Source organism: Enoplosus armatus, chromosome 23 (assembly GCF_043641665.1).
Source record: "Enoplosus armatus isolate fEnoArm2 chromosome 23, fEnoArm2.hap1, whole genome shotgun sequence".
Classification (NCBI taxonomy): domain Eukaryota; kingdom Metazoa; phylum Chordata; class Actinopteri; order Centrarchiformes; family Enoplosidae; genus Enoplosus; species Enoplosus armatus.
The window spans coordinates 4,861,118-4,877,054 of NC_092202.1; the positions used below are offsets into that span (position 1 = coordinate 4,861,118).

Consider the following 15,937-nt stretch of genomic DNA (forward strand, 5'->3'; position numbering starts at 1 on the left):
TAGGTAAAAAATAATTTAAAGTAAATTATGAACACCTACAATATAAAACACATTTATCCATACTCTGACATCTGAAAGAGAAGGTTTCAGTTTGAGGTTGGTACTTAAGTACTCTTTTACTTAAGGAACTATCACAGTGTAGAAATACTCTGCTACAAGTAAAAGTCCTGCATTCAAAAAGTAAACGTATTAGCATCTAAATACACCCAAAATAAAAGTGATCATTATGCAGAATGGCCCATTTCAGAATCATATATATTATATTTTTTATAATTAGTGATGTTTAATGTTGCGACTGGCAAAGGTGGGGCTAATTGTAATGTCTTTGTATACTGCTGGGTAGCTTAACTTATAATAATACATCATAATTTATTAGTTGATCTATATTTTGTATTAATAATCTAAGTCTGTAAAGTCTATTTAAATATAAATATTTAAATTTCTTTAAATATTTGCCTCTGAGTTGTAGTGGAGTAGAAGTATAAAGTACCATAAAAAAAGAAATACCTCAAAATGGTACTTAAGTACAATACTTGAGTAAATGTACTTAGTTACTTTCCACCACTGGCATCCAACAGTCCAAGACCCAAAATATTCAGTTTACAATATTATACTTGTCACATCTGAGAAGCTGTAACCACTGTTCTGCATTTCTCGATTGATAAATGAATTAATCGATTATCAAAAATGTTCAACTAATCAATTAATCAACCACTTGTTTCCACGCTACACAGGACCATGCAGTAGCACAGGTTGTCATTTCTACTTCGTGACTCCGTTATGTTTCATCCCAGCGAGTTTGATCGCAGTGACTGGATGAATTATTGATTATTATTGATCAGATTCTCTTCTCCTGCCTGCTTTACTATCACAGGGACTGCGGGTGGGAGCCGCCGCTGCCGCTGCTGCTGCTGGGATGTGAAACAGGAAGTGAACGTCACTGACACAGGAATGGGACTGAAAAAAGAAAACACCATCATGATGAGGAGAATGTCAAATCCACTCGTGTAGGAAATAAAAAAATATCCTCGTTTCAACTCAGGAAAAGGATGAATCGTCGTGTCCGAGCTGGATTTGAGGCATCAGGAAGGTACGTGACCCTCCTTCTTATATTAACGGTTATAACGTTTAGCTTAGTGTGGGTTAGAGGATAGATATATGTGTGTGTTAAAACATCCGAGGCCATACATCCATCCTCCTATCGCTGCCAAATTTAGAGAGCTCACACAGGTTGATTTCACATCCTTCTCGCAGCCGAACAGGTGCTAGCTTGTTTCCTAGCTAGCTTGGAGGCTAGCTTGTCGAAGCCGTGCAGTTTATGTGGACTCAATAGAAATTCGGTAGCTTTTGTACACGTCTGAATGTATTTTGTGGTTTATTTGACGCTTTGGTGGACTCCAGCAAAGGGTAACTGAAGCTGCACCATCCACCAAACGGCTGCACGCAAAGAGTCCCCTCTTTATGTGCCTTTTTTCTGGACATTTTCACCATGTAATGCAGATGTAACGTTAGTGCATGCATGGCTAACTGCTGGAAAGGACTGACTGTGAGACTTCATTGCCATGCTGGCTGTGTCATGGTTGCTCTTTAACATTAGCACTGAAAATCAAATCAGTCATTGTGCTTGTGAAGGCTACGTGTCCTTTTGCCTACAAATTCATCCTCTTAAAAACAAGTTTTTTCCTAATTTAATCAGCACAACCTATAACTAAATGTACAGGGTGTAACTTGATGTCAAAGCAGTGTAACTTATTGTCAAAGCAGTGTAAGAAGTTGGGCTGGATAAAACATTCATATTTACAGTGGTATTTTTTGTAATATTGAGGTTTGATTGAGTAAAACAACACTACACATAGTTAATATGTTTTCCCCAGGCTGAGTTTTAATAAACTTATGAATACCAGCTGAAACTGACACAAAATGGCTGTCCATTATCATATAGTGCGTTGACATTTACTATAGAGGCTGGTATAATTAGTTGATAACAGAAAATTAATAATGACTTAATTTGAAAATTGATTAAAGTCATCTTTGAGGCAAAAATAAACTGGTTACAGTCTCTTAAAGGTGAATATTTGCTGGTTTTCTTAGTCTGCTATGGTAGTAACCTGAATATCTCCTGGTTCTGGACCTTTTCTTGGGTAAATGTCAACTAATATAAAATCCATAAATTGTAATGGGTGTTTTTCACCATTTTCAAACATTTTATAGACCAGATGATGAATCGATTAAATGAGAATTTATTTGTAGAAGGACAAGTATATAGCATGAACCACAGCCATATACTAGAGCATTTATAACCTAAGCAAATTAGCAATGCCCATCCCCAGACCTGCAAAATACTTATAAGATTAATCAATAATAAAAGCCCTAATATTTTTCAGATATTGACTTTTTGTTGTATTTAATAAAACTACATATAGTTATTAAGTTACTTTGGCTTAGGTCTGTTAATGACTTCCCATCATCATGTAGTCTGTTGACATTAACTGATTATTTTTTTCCGGCTCTACACATATATGACGATTGATGTAGACAGTAGAGCTGCAGCAAATGACTGTTTTCATCATTGATTAATAAAACTCCTAAGATATTCAATTCATAATATATAAACCAGAGAAAGGAAGCAAATACTTAATTTTAGAAGCTGGAACCGGCAAATGTTTGTAATTTTTGCTTGTGTATGTATGTTAATTTTTTGTTGATTGGCTAATAATTTCAGCACTAGCAGACAGCATTGTCAAAAATATAACGTGTTAATGTTAAACATAAGCTCAAGTTAATGTTTCCCTGCTGTCACCTTTTCACTCTTCAGGTATTCAGTCGTATATTTATTATTTATGATTAGCCGGCTGTCCTCTTGTCCGAGTCTGTGACCAAAGGCACTGCAACGCTCCTTATTTGATTTGCTATTGCTGTTGGTTTAATCAGCGCTCCTGATTGTGTTATGTCTGTCTGGAGTGTTTGTCTTCATTCTGTTAAGCATGACCTTAGAGTTTCATTCACAGCCAGACAGTCGTGACGTCTCATTGAAGTGTTTATTTCCCTCCACTCGTATCACATATGGCCCTGTCTGTAAGATCACCTACAGTTTTCTTGTTACGTTGTTCATCTGAAAGTAGAAGGTCAGATGTTTTTGAATCTTGCTAAATCTTGACTTTCACTTCCTTATATGTCTCGGATGAAAACATCAGCTGGGACTTTACATCTCCAGAATGAGATTTCTGTTGGAAATTGGATATTATTCACTAGTCTGGTAGATTTGAATAAGACTCCTTCTTTTAAATTCTAGGATGCATCCACAGCTGTCTCCCAAGTAATACTATTCTCAGACTCGCGTAGGCTGGATGAAATTGATAGCTGACAAAGCCTCATTGATAACACACACACACACACTGAATGATATCTTTGAATGGCTGCTTCTCTTTGACTTTCGCTGCAGGCCAGATGAGATATGTATTATTCATCTTTCAGCATTCATTTTGTAAAAGTAGAAATTGTGTCTGTCTTCAGCATCATATTATTGACTGATATTGTAATTTACATGATGTGGATTCATGCAATAATTTCACTGGTAATTAAGCTTTTAGCTTTTGTGATAAATTGATTAATCTTGAAGTCTTGTAATACTTTGTTTGCAAAGTTTTGTCTGAAGACACAGAGACAAGCAAGCTGATCTAAAACCAGCTCTGTATTTTTATTTGATAATGATCCAGAATGATCAGTTGTCCAGAGTCTGACTGACACGGGATTTTGGAAGTTAAGTTTTTACATAAGTCCCTTAAATGTGGTTATTAAGGAAAAAATAGGCTAGTAGTCCAGTATGTAGTATTATTGATGAATGATTATCAACATTATCAAGATAAAATAAATAATTTTAAGAAGTCACTCTGGGCTCTGGACATTTGAATTTAAAATTTTGTTATCTAATAGACTAAATGATTTAATGAAAAGATAAAAAGATCAATTCACTGAAAGCTGTAATTAAAACTTTAGTATCTGACATTAAGTGTGAAGAGAGAGTTCTCCGTTTTATTTGTGGCATCTGCGTATTTTCCTATAAGTGCGTGTGTTATTTTCCTCCATCACTGCATCTGCATAGGTTCAGCAGTTAGTCAGCGTCAGTGTTACAGTCTTTGTCGTTGTCCTGTGATTGGCTCCATGTTGTTGAGGTGAAAGCTCCCTGTTGTGTTGGAGCTGCTGTACGGTGGATGTTTTGCTACAAAGCGATCCATATATCGACGGCCTGCTGCCTTTTTTCTTTGAAGGATGTGTGTCAACTTATTGTGGCCCTGTCTATGGAGGAGGTGTGAGCCCGTCGGTTAGACGGAGGGCAAAACGCTGACTCACATCCCAGCAACAGTCGCCTGGGCAACACCTCCATAGTGACCAGCCGCAGGAAGATAAGGCCCTTCGCTCCTCAACTAGTTGGGTAACATCAGCAGACCCTACAACATTTTGTTCCCTCGCTGCTGTTATCGACCGCCTCACACACACACACACACACACACACACACACACACACACACACACACACACACACACACACACACACACACACACTCCTCCTTCTCCTTATCTTATTCTCAAACGGCGAAATGAAACCTGACTCGTTGCTTCTCAATAATCAACACACTCTAGTCTCCCTGGCATAATTACTGTTTTGATTATCGTTGCAAAGAACGAGGGGAAACATGAACAAGTATACAGCAGACTGTCATAATTATAGCTGTCAAATGTCACCTGCAGAGAGACACAGGAGGAAAGATGACAAGTCTAATTAAAGCAGACCGCCGTTAAGAGGCTCAGCAGCTCATTTGATATCAGAACTGTGTCTGAAAAGATAATTGCTCACCTCTTAACATTTGTTTTATACTCTCACGCTCATTTCAATGCTACATGAATCAGCGTGTGTTATTCTTTAAATCTCAGAACTGCCACAAATGCTTAACAAAAATAGTCAAAAAAGAGGTTTGCTTGCTCGGGACCAAACTGTGACGATTCTGCAGAGTAACTAAGGTCAAAGAGCAAAACATATCACGAGCTCGACATTGACTCTGCAAACAAGCTGAATTGAATTTCCTGGCCCCACTGATTTGATATAGCTCAAAGGAAAGTCCTGTCTCATGGTGAATCAGAGAGACTGTTGGCGCAGGGAAAGTTTCTCTTTCCTCTTTGCCTCACATTATAGGGTTTGTGCCAGAGAGGATTAGTGGTCTTCAGTTTCACTGTTGGCGTTTGCAGAAGGCTTTTGTTCATGATAGCTTGTGCTGTGATGTGGTATTACTATCATAACAAAGCGTCTAGGTTCATTTGTAAGAGGTGAGTGACTTTCACCGCAACGCCCCACATCTAAAGGGAAAGGGTCGCCATTTTTTTATATGAAATAAACCTGAACTTTCTGTATTCTCTGGATAAAAGGATCATTTTGTTTCAACAGCACTTTTCACATTTGTAGAGAAACCCACTTCCTAAATCAATCGAGCTGACTCCAACTTTTCTTTTTCTTCATTTCCTTTTCTGAATGTCACTTTTTTTAAAGTCTGCAGCACACTGCAGGAAACGAAAAATCAAGACAAAAAAAATCAGGGTCAAGTAGCAAAAGGAGCTTCGAAATCTATTAGGTCTTTTTTCACAGATATAAATGAATATGGAGTCGCCTATCAGACTGTAAAGGATTAGCGCCGGGGCACATTAAATGAGAAATATCTTTCTCCTGAACTCTCTTCCTCTATTTCTTCCTTGCTTTGTGACTCTTCATGCCTTGAGGCCGATATCCCCATAAATATCTTCAGGTTATCTTTAATTTTCAGGAGTCATTGGTCTGTCATTGTGCTCGGCCTGGTGGGGATCATTTTAGGCAACGGTCTCTTCCGCGGTTACGTATTCTGGTGTAGTTCCCACCATTACCACAGGGGGGCGAGGTTTGAACAAAGGTGAGGTGCTGTGTGTTGATGCCGCTCTGCTCTCTTTGGTGCAGCTGTATGATTATCACAATCATCTTCTCATTGTAGGGAGGATGTCCATGTGTCATTTTAATCCCTTAGTCTATAAATACACCAGTTGGCTGTGCAGCGAACACAAGATTATAACATCGCTGCCAAATATCCTGAAATTTTTCTGATTTTATTCTGCTTTTTTATGGGTCCATAATTTCCTAAACCCAAAGTAAATATTCTTTCAATATTTATTTATCACTAGAAATGTTATTCTCCACATATGTTGAATTGTGTGCTTGCCTGTAGACGTATTTCACATTTATCGAGCTCTCTATATTCTCTATAATTAGTAGAGATTACGTTTACATTAACAGATTACATATTTATTTCATGGGAAAATTGCAAGATTATAAAAAAGTAGACTAAAGTGTTGCAAGCAGAAAAAAAGAGGTGTTAGACAAGAGTTGAGAAGGAAAGAGTGGCGTCATGTTCACAGGTGAGATGTTGACACCACAATGCCCTCAATATATCAATATTTCTGTCACACTGTCTCTCTAATCTCTCTAATCTCACATAAGTAGAAAGTAGAAGAATAACAGGACTTTTTGAGGGTCAAAAAGGATCAAAAATAATATTGACTATAATATAGAGTATAGAGTTTTTTTATGATGTGGTTGTAATTCCTGTGGGGTTTTAAAATGACAAGGAAAAAAGAAAAACCTAAACACATGAGAACAACAGAAGAAAGGTCGAATTCTCTGTTTCATTCGCAGGAAAGTATTTTGTATTTATTTAAAATAATTAAAGGTCATTGTGGGCACTTCTCTTCATTTTTGCTCTTTTGGTTTCCCAGTGAAGGCACCAGTTGCCTCATTCTCCAAATGTAAATGGTGTGACCAGATGATTGTCTTTCAGCTCAGATTTCTGTTGTTTGTGCTAAACTATAAGCTGCTCTGAGAACAAGCTCTGTGGATTTTTGCTGGACTATAAAAGTGTGTATAACCATAATCTCTCCATCACATCTTTACTGTGTGCCCGTATGTCTTTGCTGTTTACCTGTCAGTCAGTATGCACGTTAACAACCCACCCTACTCATCTGTGTACCTGACAGACTCACTTCACCTTGTAGTGACTCTCTATAATCCAGCATCCTCACAACACGGTGTGTATATCTCCACCACTACCCCACCTTCCCTCCCTCCCTCCTTATCATCCAGGGCACCGGCGCGTTGCTAAATGGAGTCGGAGCAGCTGTACCACAGAGGCTACTGCAGGAACAGCTACAACAGCATCGCCAGCGCCAGCAGCGACGAGGAGCTGCTGGATGGAGCCGGCGTCATCATGGACTTCCACACCACTGAGGACGACAACCTGCTAGATGGGGACGCTGCCTCCCCAGGTAGGGAGTACGGGATACCTCCAAATACCTCCCCCAGCTGTTTGATTGGTCCCAAGTCTGCTTGACGTGCCCCCGACCCTCACTCTCCAATCAGATAGGACCTTTCCTTGAATTCTCACTGAGCTTCCCATCGTGCTCTTTCTGTTGCTGCGTCTTCAAGTCCAAAGTCGGGGTTCTGGTTCACACTTGGCCAGACAACCAGAGTCGTTGCTGCTGTGGTTATGAGTCACCCCACTGCTGATGTCAAGACGCATCAAGTGTGTGTCCGCTCGTGTGTGTTGCTTTCCCGTGAGGCAGCCGCTCTGCCATCTGCCCCCTCCTCATCTTCATCCACACCCATCAGCTGCTCCACATGCCGTCTTGTCCCATCCTACAGACTCTTCTGCTGCCGCCCAGCATCCGCCCAGCATCCACCCAGCGTCATAACCCTGTTTCTGTTTGGACTGAAGCCTCACCAATGGTTATAAAATGATTAATTGACATTTAAACAGAAAAGAAATATGATTACAGACAACCAATGACACTTCTTTGTATAAAAATAAGAATATGTAATGAAATGATCTGATCCCAGAAGTCAACATAGCTTTCAGAGGTTTCGACTGTGTCTTGTGGTCTTCATCAGCAGATAGAGCTGATAAAGTGTAAGTCACGTGATAACAAGTGATTTATAAGTCGAGTAAATTTCTAAATAAATTGAGGAGCAGCTAAGTTGAAATACAAACTGAAAAATCACTTTTTTTATTTTCCCATTTGAAAATGATACCTATTTGTTCTTTTTATTCAGTCATTTTGAGCTATTTACTAATTGATTAATTCATTTGTGAAATCCTCTCAATTCTTCTTTGTATTGTCCAGTTAAACGTCAATGAAAGAATTGCTTTATAACCATTTGTGAGGCTCTCTAAGGACTCTAGTGTTTTTTATTATTTTAAGTTGTTTTTTGTCATTTGTCTGGTTGTCTTGCACATCTTGCTTGTCTTGTTGTAATTGTTGTTCCGTCCATAACTAACTAACTCTTTTACCAAACTTTACTTTGCATGGTTTCATAGTTTTACCTGCTCCTGGTTCCTGTTTATTGTGTTCTTCATCCACCATCTTGACCTGATCACCTTTTATAATGTCCTTGCTTCCTGTTTCCTGCAGTTTGTTTTGTGGCCTCATTACCACTTTTATGTGTGCTTTGGCCTTGCTCATTGTTCCTCCTCTGTCTTGTCTCTTAGCTTGTGTGGATCGGCCTTTCCTGTCAGGTGACAATGAAAGGATAGGCGGTAGTAATAAAACAGACACGTGGCAGAGCCTCTGTTTTTATTTGTATTCATAAATGCGTCATCGGCTGGCTAAATATAGAATAGCTTAGGTGGAGCGTGGTGTACAAATGAGACGAAGTGATTTTAGCTTTAAAAAATTGCGTTTTCTGTTAGATGAGTTAGATGAATGAAGTTCGTCCTTACCTCATAGTTAGATCTCTGCCATGCTTCTGCTTGTCTGGCTGCCAAGCTACATGATAATAGTCATACCTGTCATTCCAGCGCACCTGTTTCTTATTCATTCAGCAGCTCAGTGGCACTCTGACTGGCGTGTCTGGTGTCCCAACATCCGATCTGCTGCATCCGGTTTGTTCTTCCTTGTCTGAGCAAAAATGCAGATTCCTCTCTTGTTTCCCCCTTTCCTTAGTTTTGACTTGCAGCTGATCAAACAGAAAACGCTCATGCTGAGGGGCTGCGTCACAGGTGTCGGCTGAGCTTGGCTCTCCAAATATGAACGTCTTGTATTTAATCAGACTGCTTCCACTTTGGAAATTTGCTGGTTTGATTTTGTCTTAAATCCATGCGCTCTTTGCTCTTTGCAGAACGAGCAAACTAGTGTTTATGCATGAGATTAAGACATTATGTTCTGCACAAACTCTCTCTAGTATTTGCTGAGCATATTGATATATATTTTCTGTCCATTTGAATTGGATAATTAGGATTAACTGCCTTTATTTGAGTCAGTTTAAAGCAGACAGGGTTTAGAACAACGAATGAAAAATAAAAATACACATTTGTTTGTTTTGGAGAAAGTAAACTGGACCAGTTGCTTGTAGAGACCACAGACCTTTTCTCTGCCACTTCTTCTACTATTATCTGTCATCTCCCTTTTCTGTAGTGCAACTTTCTTCAGTTGAAGTTAGAACAGCTGTTCCTGTTTTCACTGAAGAGGCTATTGGAAGACTGTGTACTATGTGTTACTACTACTGTGTAATGAGTCATCACTAGTTACAACAAGTCACGTGCTCAGAAGCTAAAAACGTGTTCTAGTGTTCAGTGTTTCCATTTGCACAAACCTAAAAGCTCACAGTTCTGCGTTCAGTTCAGTTCAGTTCTTGCTACGACACTTTTTAATGACAAGTCATCTGAATGTGTAAAAATGCTTAAGCTTGTATTTTCTGTAGGAATTTACTGTCATGAAAATTGACAAATTTAGCCATTACTGGATTCATACATTAGTTGGTAGCATTCATGCCTGCTCTGTAGAAACACTACTTGCAGCAGCAGTGATAGATTGAGACTTCAAATGTTATATTATAATGTAAGTTTACATCTGTAAATGTTTCAAAGTGAGTGGCTGACTGACTTCAGTTGTATGATTTCTAAGTGTAGCAGTGATATAAGGACTCTAGAGTCTAGACTCAGCCTCATTCATTATTGAAAATGAGACCAGGCTGTTCAGTAGGACACACGTAGATGACTTAACTATATGGACGACCATGTACAGAGCAGCAGGATGCAGACAGATGTGGGATTGTTTATTCTAGCGAGGGAGGCTGTAATGCTCATTACACACCACCAGTAAAACAAATGAATGGAAAATAGAGTGACACCCCTTTATCTTTAGACAAAACAAGTTTGGGCTGGAGGTGGTGCTGCAGCAAAGGCCATGTTGTTACCTAAATCAAAAAAGATTTATCCTCTTCGTCAGCTGTACTTACACTCAGTTGTGTTTTAAGCTGAACATTGGTATTTCAACATGGCGACTTTAGCATTCAGCTCAAAGCACATTTAATGTTTACAAGCATACAGTTAGCATGTTAACATGCATGTTAACAACTATCGGATGTTAGCATCACATTTAGCATCTTATCATGTTAACATGCAAGTGAATTGAGCATGTGAGCTTATTATTTTACGTAATATAGCCTGACCAATACTAGATTATTTAGATCAATACTGATATTGAGTTGAAAAAATGTGATGACGATATAGCAACTGATAGTATTTTTTATTTTTTGCATAAACACATAACATTTTAACAAACAAGATTTGTTTTTTTTTAATAATTGTGACCAAGATATACAGAGTGAGACATTTTACAGTGTAAAAAAATCAAATTGTCAGTGCTTTGTAATGGAGACACTGCTAGATGGAAAGGGGAGTTTCTGCTTTTTTTGGGGATTTTCCATATATATGAGTATGAGTCTGTATTTTGTCTTTGCCATATCACTTTATTTACAGAGGAAGTAGAGGTTGTGTTTATGTACTGTATGTGTGTTTATCTAAGAGGGGTTGGCTTACATTTCAGTGTCTGAAACTGGACCTCTAACTCTCTAACTAACCACGAAAGGTGAAAGCATAGGGTAACCTTAACCTGCCGCCACTTACTTACTTACATACTGTCACTGCTGCTACAAATGGAGAGCGAGCTTCAGAATATGTTACAACAATCAGATCCACAACACATAAGTGATACTGTCATACAGTGGGAAAGTTTTTTTCAATTGTTGAAGAAATCTGGTGCATAACAAACAAAACCTAACAATCAGTTCTAACTACTATTTGTTCAGTTTACAGTCTTCCTTTCTTTGATATTTTTGACCGTATTGTAATGTGCTACTGTACATGCCTGGCCTCCACCTCCCAGTCTCGTCAGTCTTGATTTGTGTGTGACAGCCAGGCATTCAGCCGGCATTCCCATGAACCAGTTTGGCTGCCAGCCGGTGTGAGCTAGCGTTTCAGGATGAATGCTCTTCCTTGAAGTTGGTGTGCTGCCTGTCCCTGCCTCCCTGCGCTATTTTTACATAGTTGTGAGGGGTGGGCTCATAGGAAAGCTTGTAAAAGCCCTCCTCTGGGCTGCGACTGCAGTGTGAGCAAGTTGCCGGCTCACTCTCCGTGGATATTTTTGCTAAAACTTTTTGTTAGCTTAGTAAACGAGATAAATGGAAAATTTGGATCCTTGAACTGAAGAGAATTTACTGTTCACTCGTTGGATTACAGAGACTCGAGAGATTCTTCTGATCAAACTTAATGTTGTTGTTTTGCCTTGACGTCCTGACTGGGACTTGTTGAGCGGGGGTAACAAGCTATGGCCGACATCACCTGTGCGATTGCCTAGCAACAGGAGCCCTGCTGAAAGGTAAGGGGCCCTTGAGGTTTAATGTGTGACGGACTGTTTTTTTATATTATAGTGATGACAAAGTTCCAGTGTGTGAAATGTCTTATTGTTTAGGCCTGGGAACGGCAAAGGATGTGGAAGGACCTGACTTTAGCTGCATTGTTTGATATAATAACACATGATTACACCAAGTTTACAAAACACCTTCTACCTTGAAATACTGATGACTGTGTGTGATCCCTTTTTGGATTTTACCCATGAAATCCACATCAGTTCAAAATGGTGTAAAGGGTGTAACGTCCTCGTGGGTTCCTCCACATTGAAGTCAGTGAAGTCTGTCTTGCTATGAGACGTCCAGATGATATCTCACATGTTTCATATCCTCCCTGTGGAGTGGAAGACTGAGCAACTGCTGTTTTCTGCACTTTTTGCTTGTTCTCGCTTCCTGCAGTTTCTCTCACAATCCCAAAACAGTACTTTGCATTCTGAAGGCAAGGCAGCAGTTGTGGTTGAAATTTATTCATAAAATAACCAAAATAACAAGGAAAATTGGCAAATAACTCCCATGGGCATGTAGTTATTTCTTGTTTGTGCAATCACAAAGTCTTCTTTCATTTCATCTATGAATAGTTTAGTGATTTTTAGTTAAATTGTCAAAATACTGCTGTGGAACATTTTCTCCTTTATCAGTTGGGGTTGTAACCAGAGATGGACTGAGCCAACTTTTTCTCTCCCATTTCCAATATCTCACTGAAGGATTTCTGCAGAGCCAATTATCAATCTGATACTAGTGCTCTCTTTTTCCTAAATTGAAAATTTGTATGCCTCACTGGCTGAAGCTCATTGGGATCACTTTTATGTAAGGTAACACGAGGCTAGGGATTGTTGTGGCATTAAAAACCGAGTTGACATTTTGAATATAACTAATTGAAGAAACACTTAATTTTAACATTGATGAATAAACTATTTAATGTTGACTGGTCACATCTGGCAAGTATCTGCCCTGATTCCCATCCAGCGGATTGGATCAAGCTGCAACTAAAACACATTTTCCATATTGATTAACCTGTCGAATATGTTATCGAACAATCATTTACTCCACCTTGACCAACGACAGTTAGTAGCATCATGAGTACTTTTACCAATGTACTTTTACTCAAGTGAAATGTTGAATGGAGGACCTTTACTTAAGTAAATTATTTTAATACTTATTCCACCGCTGCACTTTAGGGGCTGGAGCCAGTAAGGGTTTTGCATTGTTGCCTGAAAAATAACAAACAATTAATTGATCATCGAAATTTTATTTTTTTGCCAACCGACTTATTATCATTATCCACCTGTCAGCAAGCTCCTCAGCCTGTTCCATTAGAACTCCTAACTTTAACCCCCCTGCACTCTGAATGGAATATTCCTTTTCAGAACTCACCCTCTCACACACACACACACACACACACACCCCTGTGACCCGGCACCATGGTCTCTCCCATACAGGCAGGGCTCACTGATCTCCCCTAGCAACCAAGCAGGCACGGCTGACCGGTCTGGTGTGATCGTCTTTCCCTTTGAGTGTGTGTGTGTATGTGTGTGCGTGTGAGATGACATCATCAGCTCTAGCAGTCAGCTGCTGCAGTGGAGAGAGAGCGAGAAAGAAAAGGGAGGGGGAGGGAGAGAGCACTGTGTGCGCGCGCGCGCACACACAAACACACACACACAACCACATACATACATCCAGTCAAACACACACACACACTCCCTCACTCACAGCCCCGCTTGTCTTCCTCCGGCAAACATGGCAGCGGCAGCAGCGACAACACAAGCAGCGAGCAGTGCGTAGTGAAGCCTAGCTTAGCTTAGCCTAGCCTAGTCTCAACTGTCAACATGGAGGAGGAGGACGCGGCGGCCGACCCCTATTTGCCCTACGACGGGGGAGGGGACACAATACCCCTGCAGGAGATCCCTAAAAGAGGTACGCCACGTCCCCTCTTCCTTTTTTTCCCTCCCCCTTCCCTCCGGTTCCCTCCTTTCCTCACGCTGCTGTGATGACAGAGGTCGTCCTCCGTCTTGTACAGTGAGTGTATGTAGCTGCATGGCAGGTAGACACGGCGCAGGTTAAACAAACGCTCAGCTGCTCTTGGTGAGGCATGGGAACCTGACTGCCAGTATGGATTAGAAGCTGCCATTGCTAATGACAACGCTGCCTGCTCTGTGGGAGCAAAACAGCTATCTGGCCAGCATATTTCACCATCCACCTCTCACCTCTGTTGATGATTAACAGCAGTGTGTGTGCACGTCAGCCAGAGATAATTAGATAAAGTTGATTTTAGTGTGAAGGCTTGTGCTTGGGCCTGCAAGTAGCAGCGACTAAAGACAACATCATGGGCATCCATTTTAATTTCCCCACAGACGGGCACAGTGAGGCTTTGCTACAACATACGTGAACTGGATGTTTATAGATGGAGACTGTGTGTTGTTGAGGCGTTTCACAATGATCCTGTAGTGTGAGGACACCTGTTGGCCAGATTCAGGATGTCACCTGACATCACATCACACATAACGGCTCCTCAGGGTGTGCCAAATTATCACAAATTTTGAGTTATTACCCTGTATCCTTGTTTGTCTTTCCTGTGTGGCTTTTCGAGAGTTTTCCTTTCAACTGCGTGTTGGTTGTCCAGGCCTTGTTAGATTTTTACGGTGAGCGAACAGAGACAAAAGGCCCCTAGTGAGTTTAGGACAGGTCCGCTGCTGCCTACATCCACTTTGTGTAATAGGACGTCCCTACATCCAAGCTTTTATTTCCTCTCTCTTTGCAGACACACAGTTTAATAGTTTTCAGTCCAGTTTGTGATCCTCTCACAAATTCTTCTAGACATCCACATCTAACCACTACCTGAAACCCTTCATGTCATATGTAAACACACTAAGGAAAGTTGTGTAAAAGGGGCATTTGAGTGCACAAGCTTTCCGGACTTTGATCCATTTATTTCTCAGCCTTTCGTGCGACTCAGGGGATTCCACCGGTCTGGTCATCAGGCTGCGACCCGTCAACACCCGGGCTTCTCAGGCTATAAGGAGGTTGTTGGAGTCAGTTTGTGATGCTGATCACATGATGGCTGAGCCATCCTAGCCAGCTGCCTCTAAACCTTTCTGATCTGATCTACTCAACAGTGGTAGAGTAGGCCTAATGCAGGGGAATGCAGGGGTGGTCGTAAACCTGGAATGTCTTTACCCATTCGACACAGAAACCTCTGAACAAGCAGTTGTCTGGTGCTCATTTCCCAGCTGATTGATCATAGTAACACAGGAAGGCCATGTCTAACGCTCTTCATTTAGAGAAGTGGTATTATTGACAGCCTGTGTGCACGCTGATGTGGCTTTTAGCCGTGATGCAGGCTGAACAGAATCGCCGCGTCACTGTACCAATGCACAGGGGAAAGAAACTGAAGCTTTATTTTGATGTGTGTCTTTTTGTCTGCGTGCCCGCTGAACCGTTGGAGCGTGATGCTGCCAATGTGCTCGTAGCAGTCCCCTTCGGTTTCTGTTTTCCGTGGCGTCACCCTCGCTTGGCACGACACTCCTGATTTGCCTGATGGGTGCCGTTAGTGCGGCACCACCAGGAGGGGCTTCTCTGATTAATCTCATCAGTCAAATCCCCTGTTTCTTACTGGAAGTTGAAAATGTTCCCTTCTAATTAAGCCAAATCCATTCTGTTTTTACTCGTGAGCTGGCCATTTTGCAGTAGTTACTGCAGTTTAGAGCCAAGACTGCGGCTCTTTGTGCCTTTTTCTTCAGAGACTGATGTTGCTGGGTTGTTGTTGTTAACATTTTTTCTCCATAGAACATTTTTTGCCATCTTCAGTCTTTTATATACAATTTTATTGAAACAATGAAATTGTACATTTTCCATGAATCATAAGGCTCTAAGATTTGTTTAAATATTTTTCATTGCAGGGCACTGGCAGCAGACTTTGCAGAGGTCTCTTACTTGAACATTATATTCTGTTGGTTTTCAATCAAGTTTCACTTTTCTCATGAGTCAGACCATGAATCACCTACAGTGGTCCATGAGGGACAGTAATCCCACTGCCGTATGAATGTTTGGCATTGTTTTGCCTTCAATTAATTCACTTAATAACTTCTTGAATTTTCTGGCCCTGCTTAGTTACAGTCATCACCATTGCATTTAATGGGTGGTTTGACCTTAAGAAATCAACATAAATGTGTCTTCAATTCA

The 15,937-nt window shown here is 40.5% G+C and overlaps 1 protein-coding gene across 2 annotated transcripts in view; it reads left to right on the top strand.

Annotated features, from left to right (window-relative positions):
* Window positions 1-1,031: 1,031 nt before the first annotated feature.
* Window positions 1,032-15,937, top strand: part of clcn3 (chloride channel 3) — a 31,344-nt gene continuing 16,438 nt past the window's right edge. Inside the window, exons 1-2 of one of the 2 annotated variants that reach the window (XM_070929539.1) lie at window positions 1,032-1,090; window positions 7,157-7,338. In XM_070929539.1, the coding sequence (XP_070785640.1) occupies window positions 7,176-7,338 (163 nt within the window). In that variant the 5' untranslated portion in view covers window positions 1,032-1,090; window positions 7,157-7,175. Of the gene's footprint in view, window positions 1,091-7,156; window positions 7,339-13,584; window positions 13,673-15,937 lie in introns of those variants that run through there. The other variant, XM_070929540.1, reaches the window with a different exon arrangement.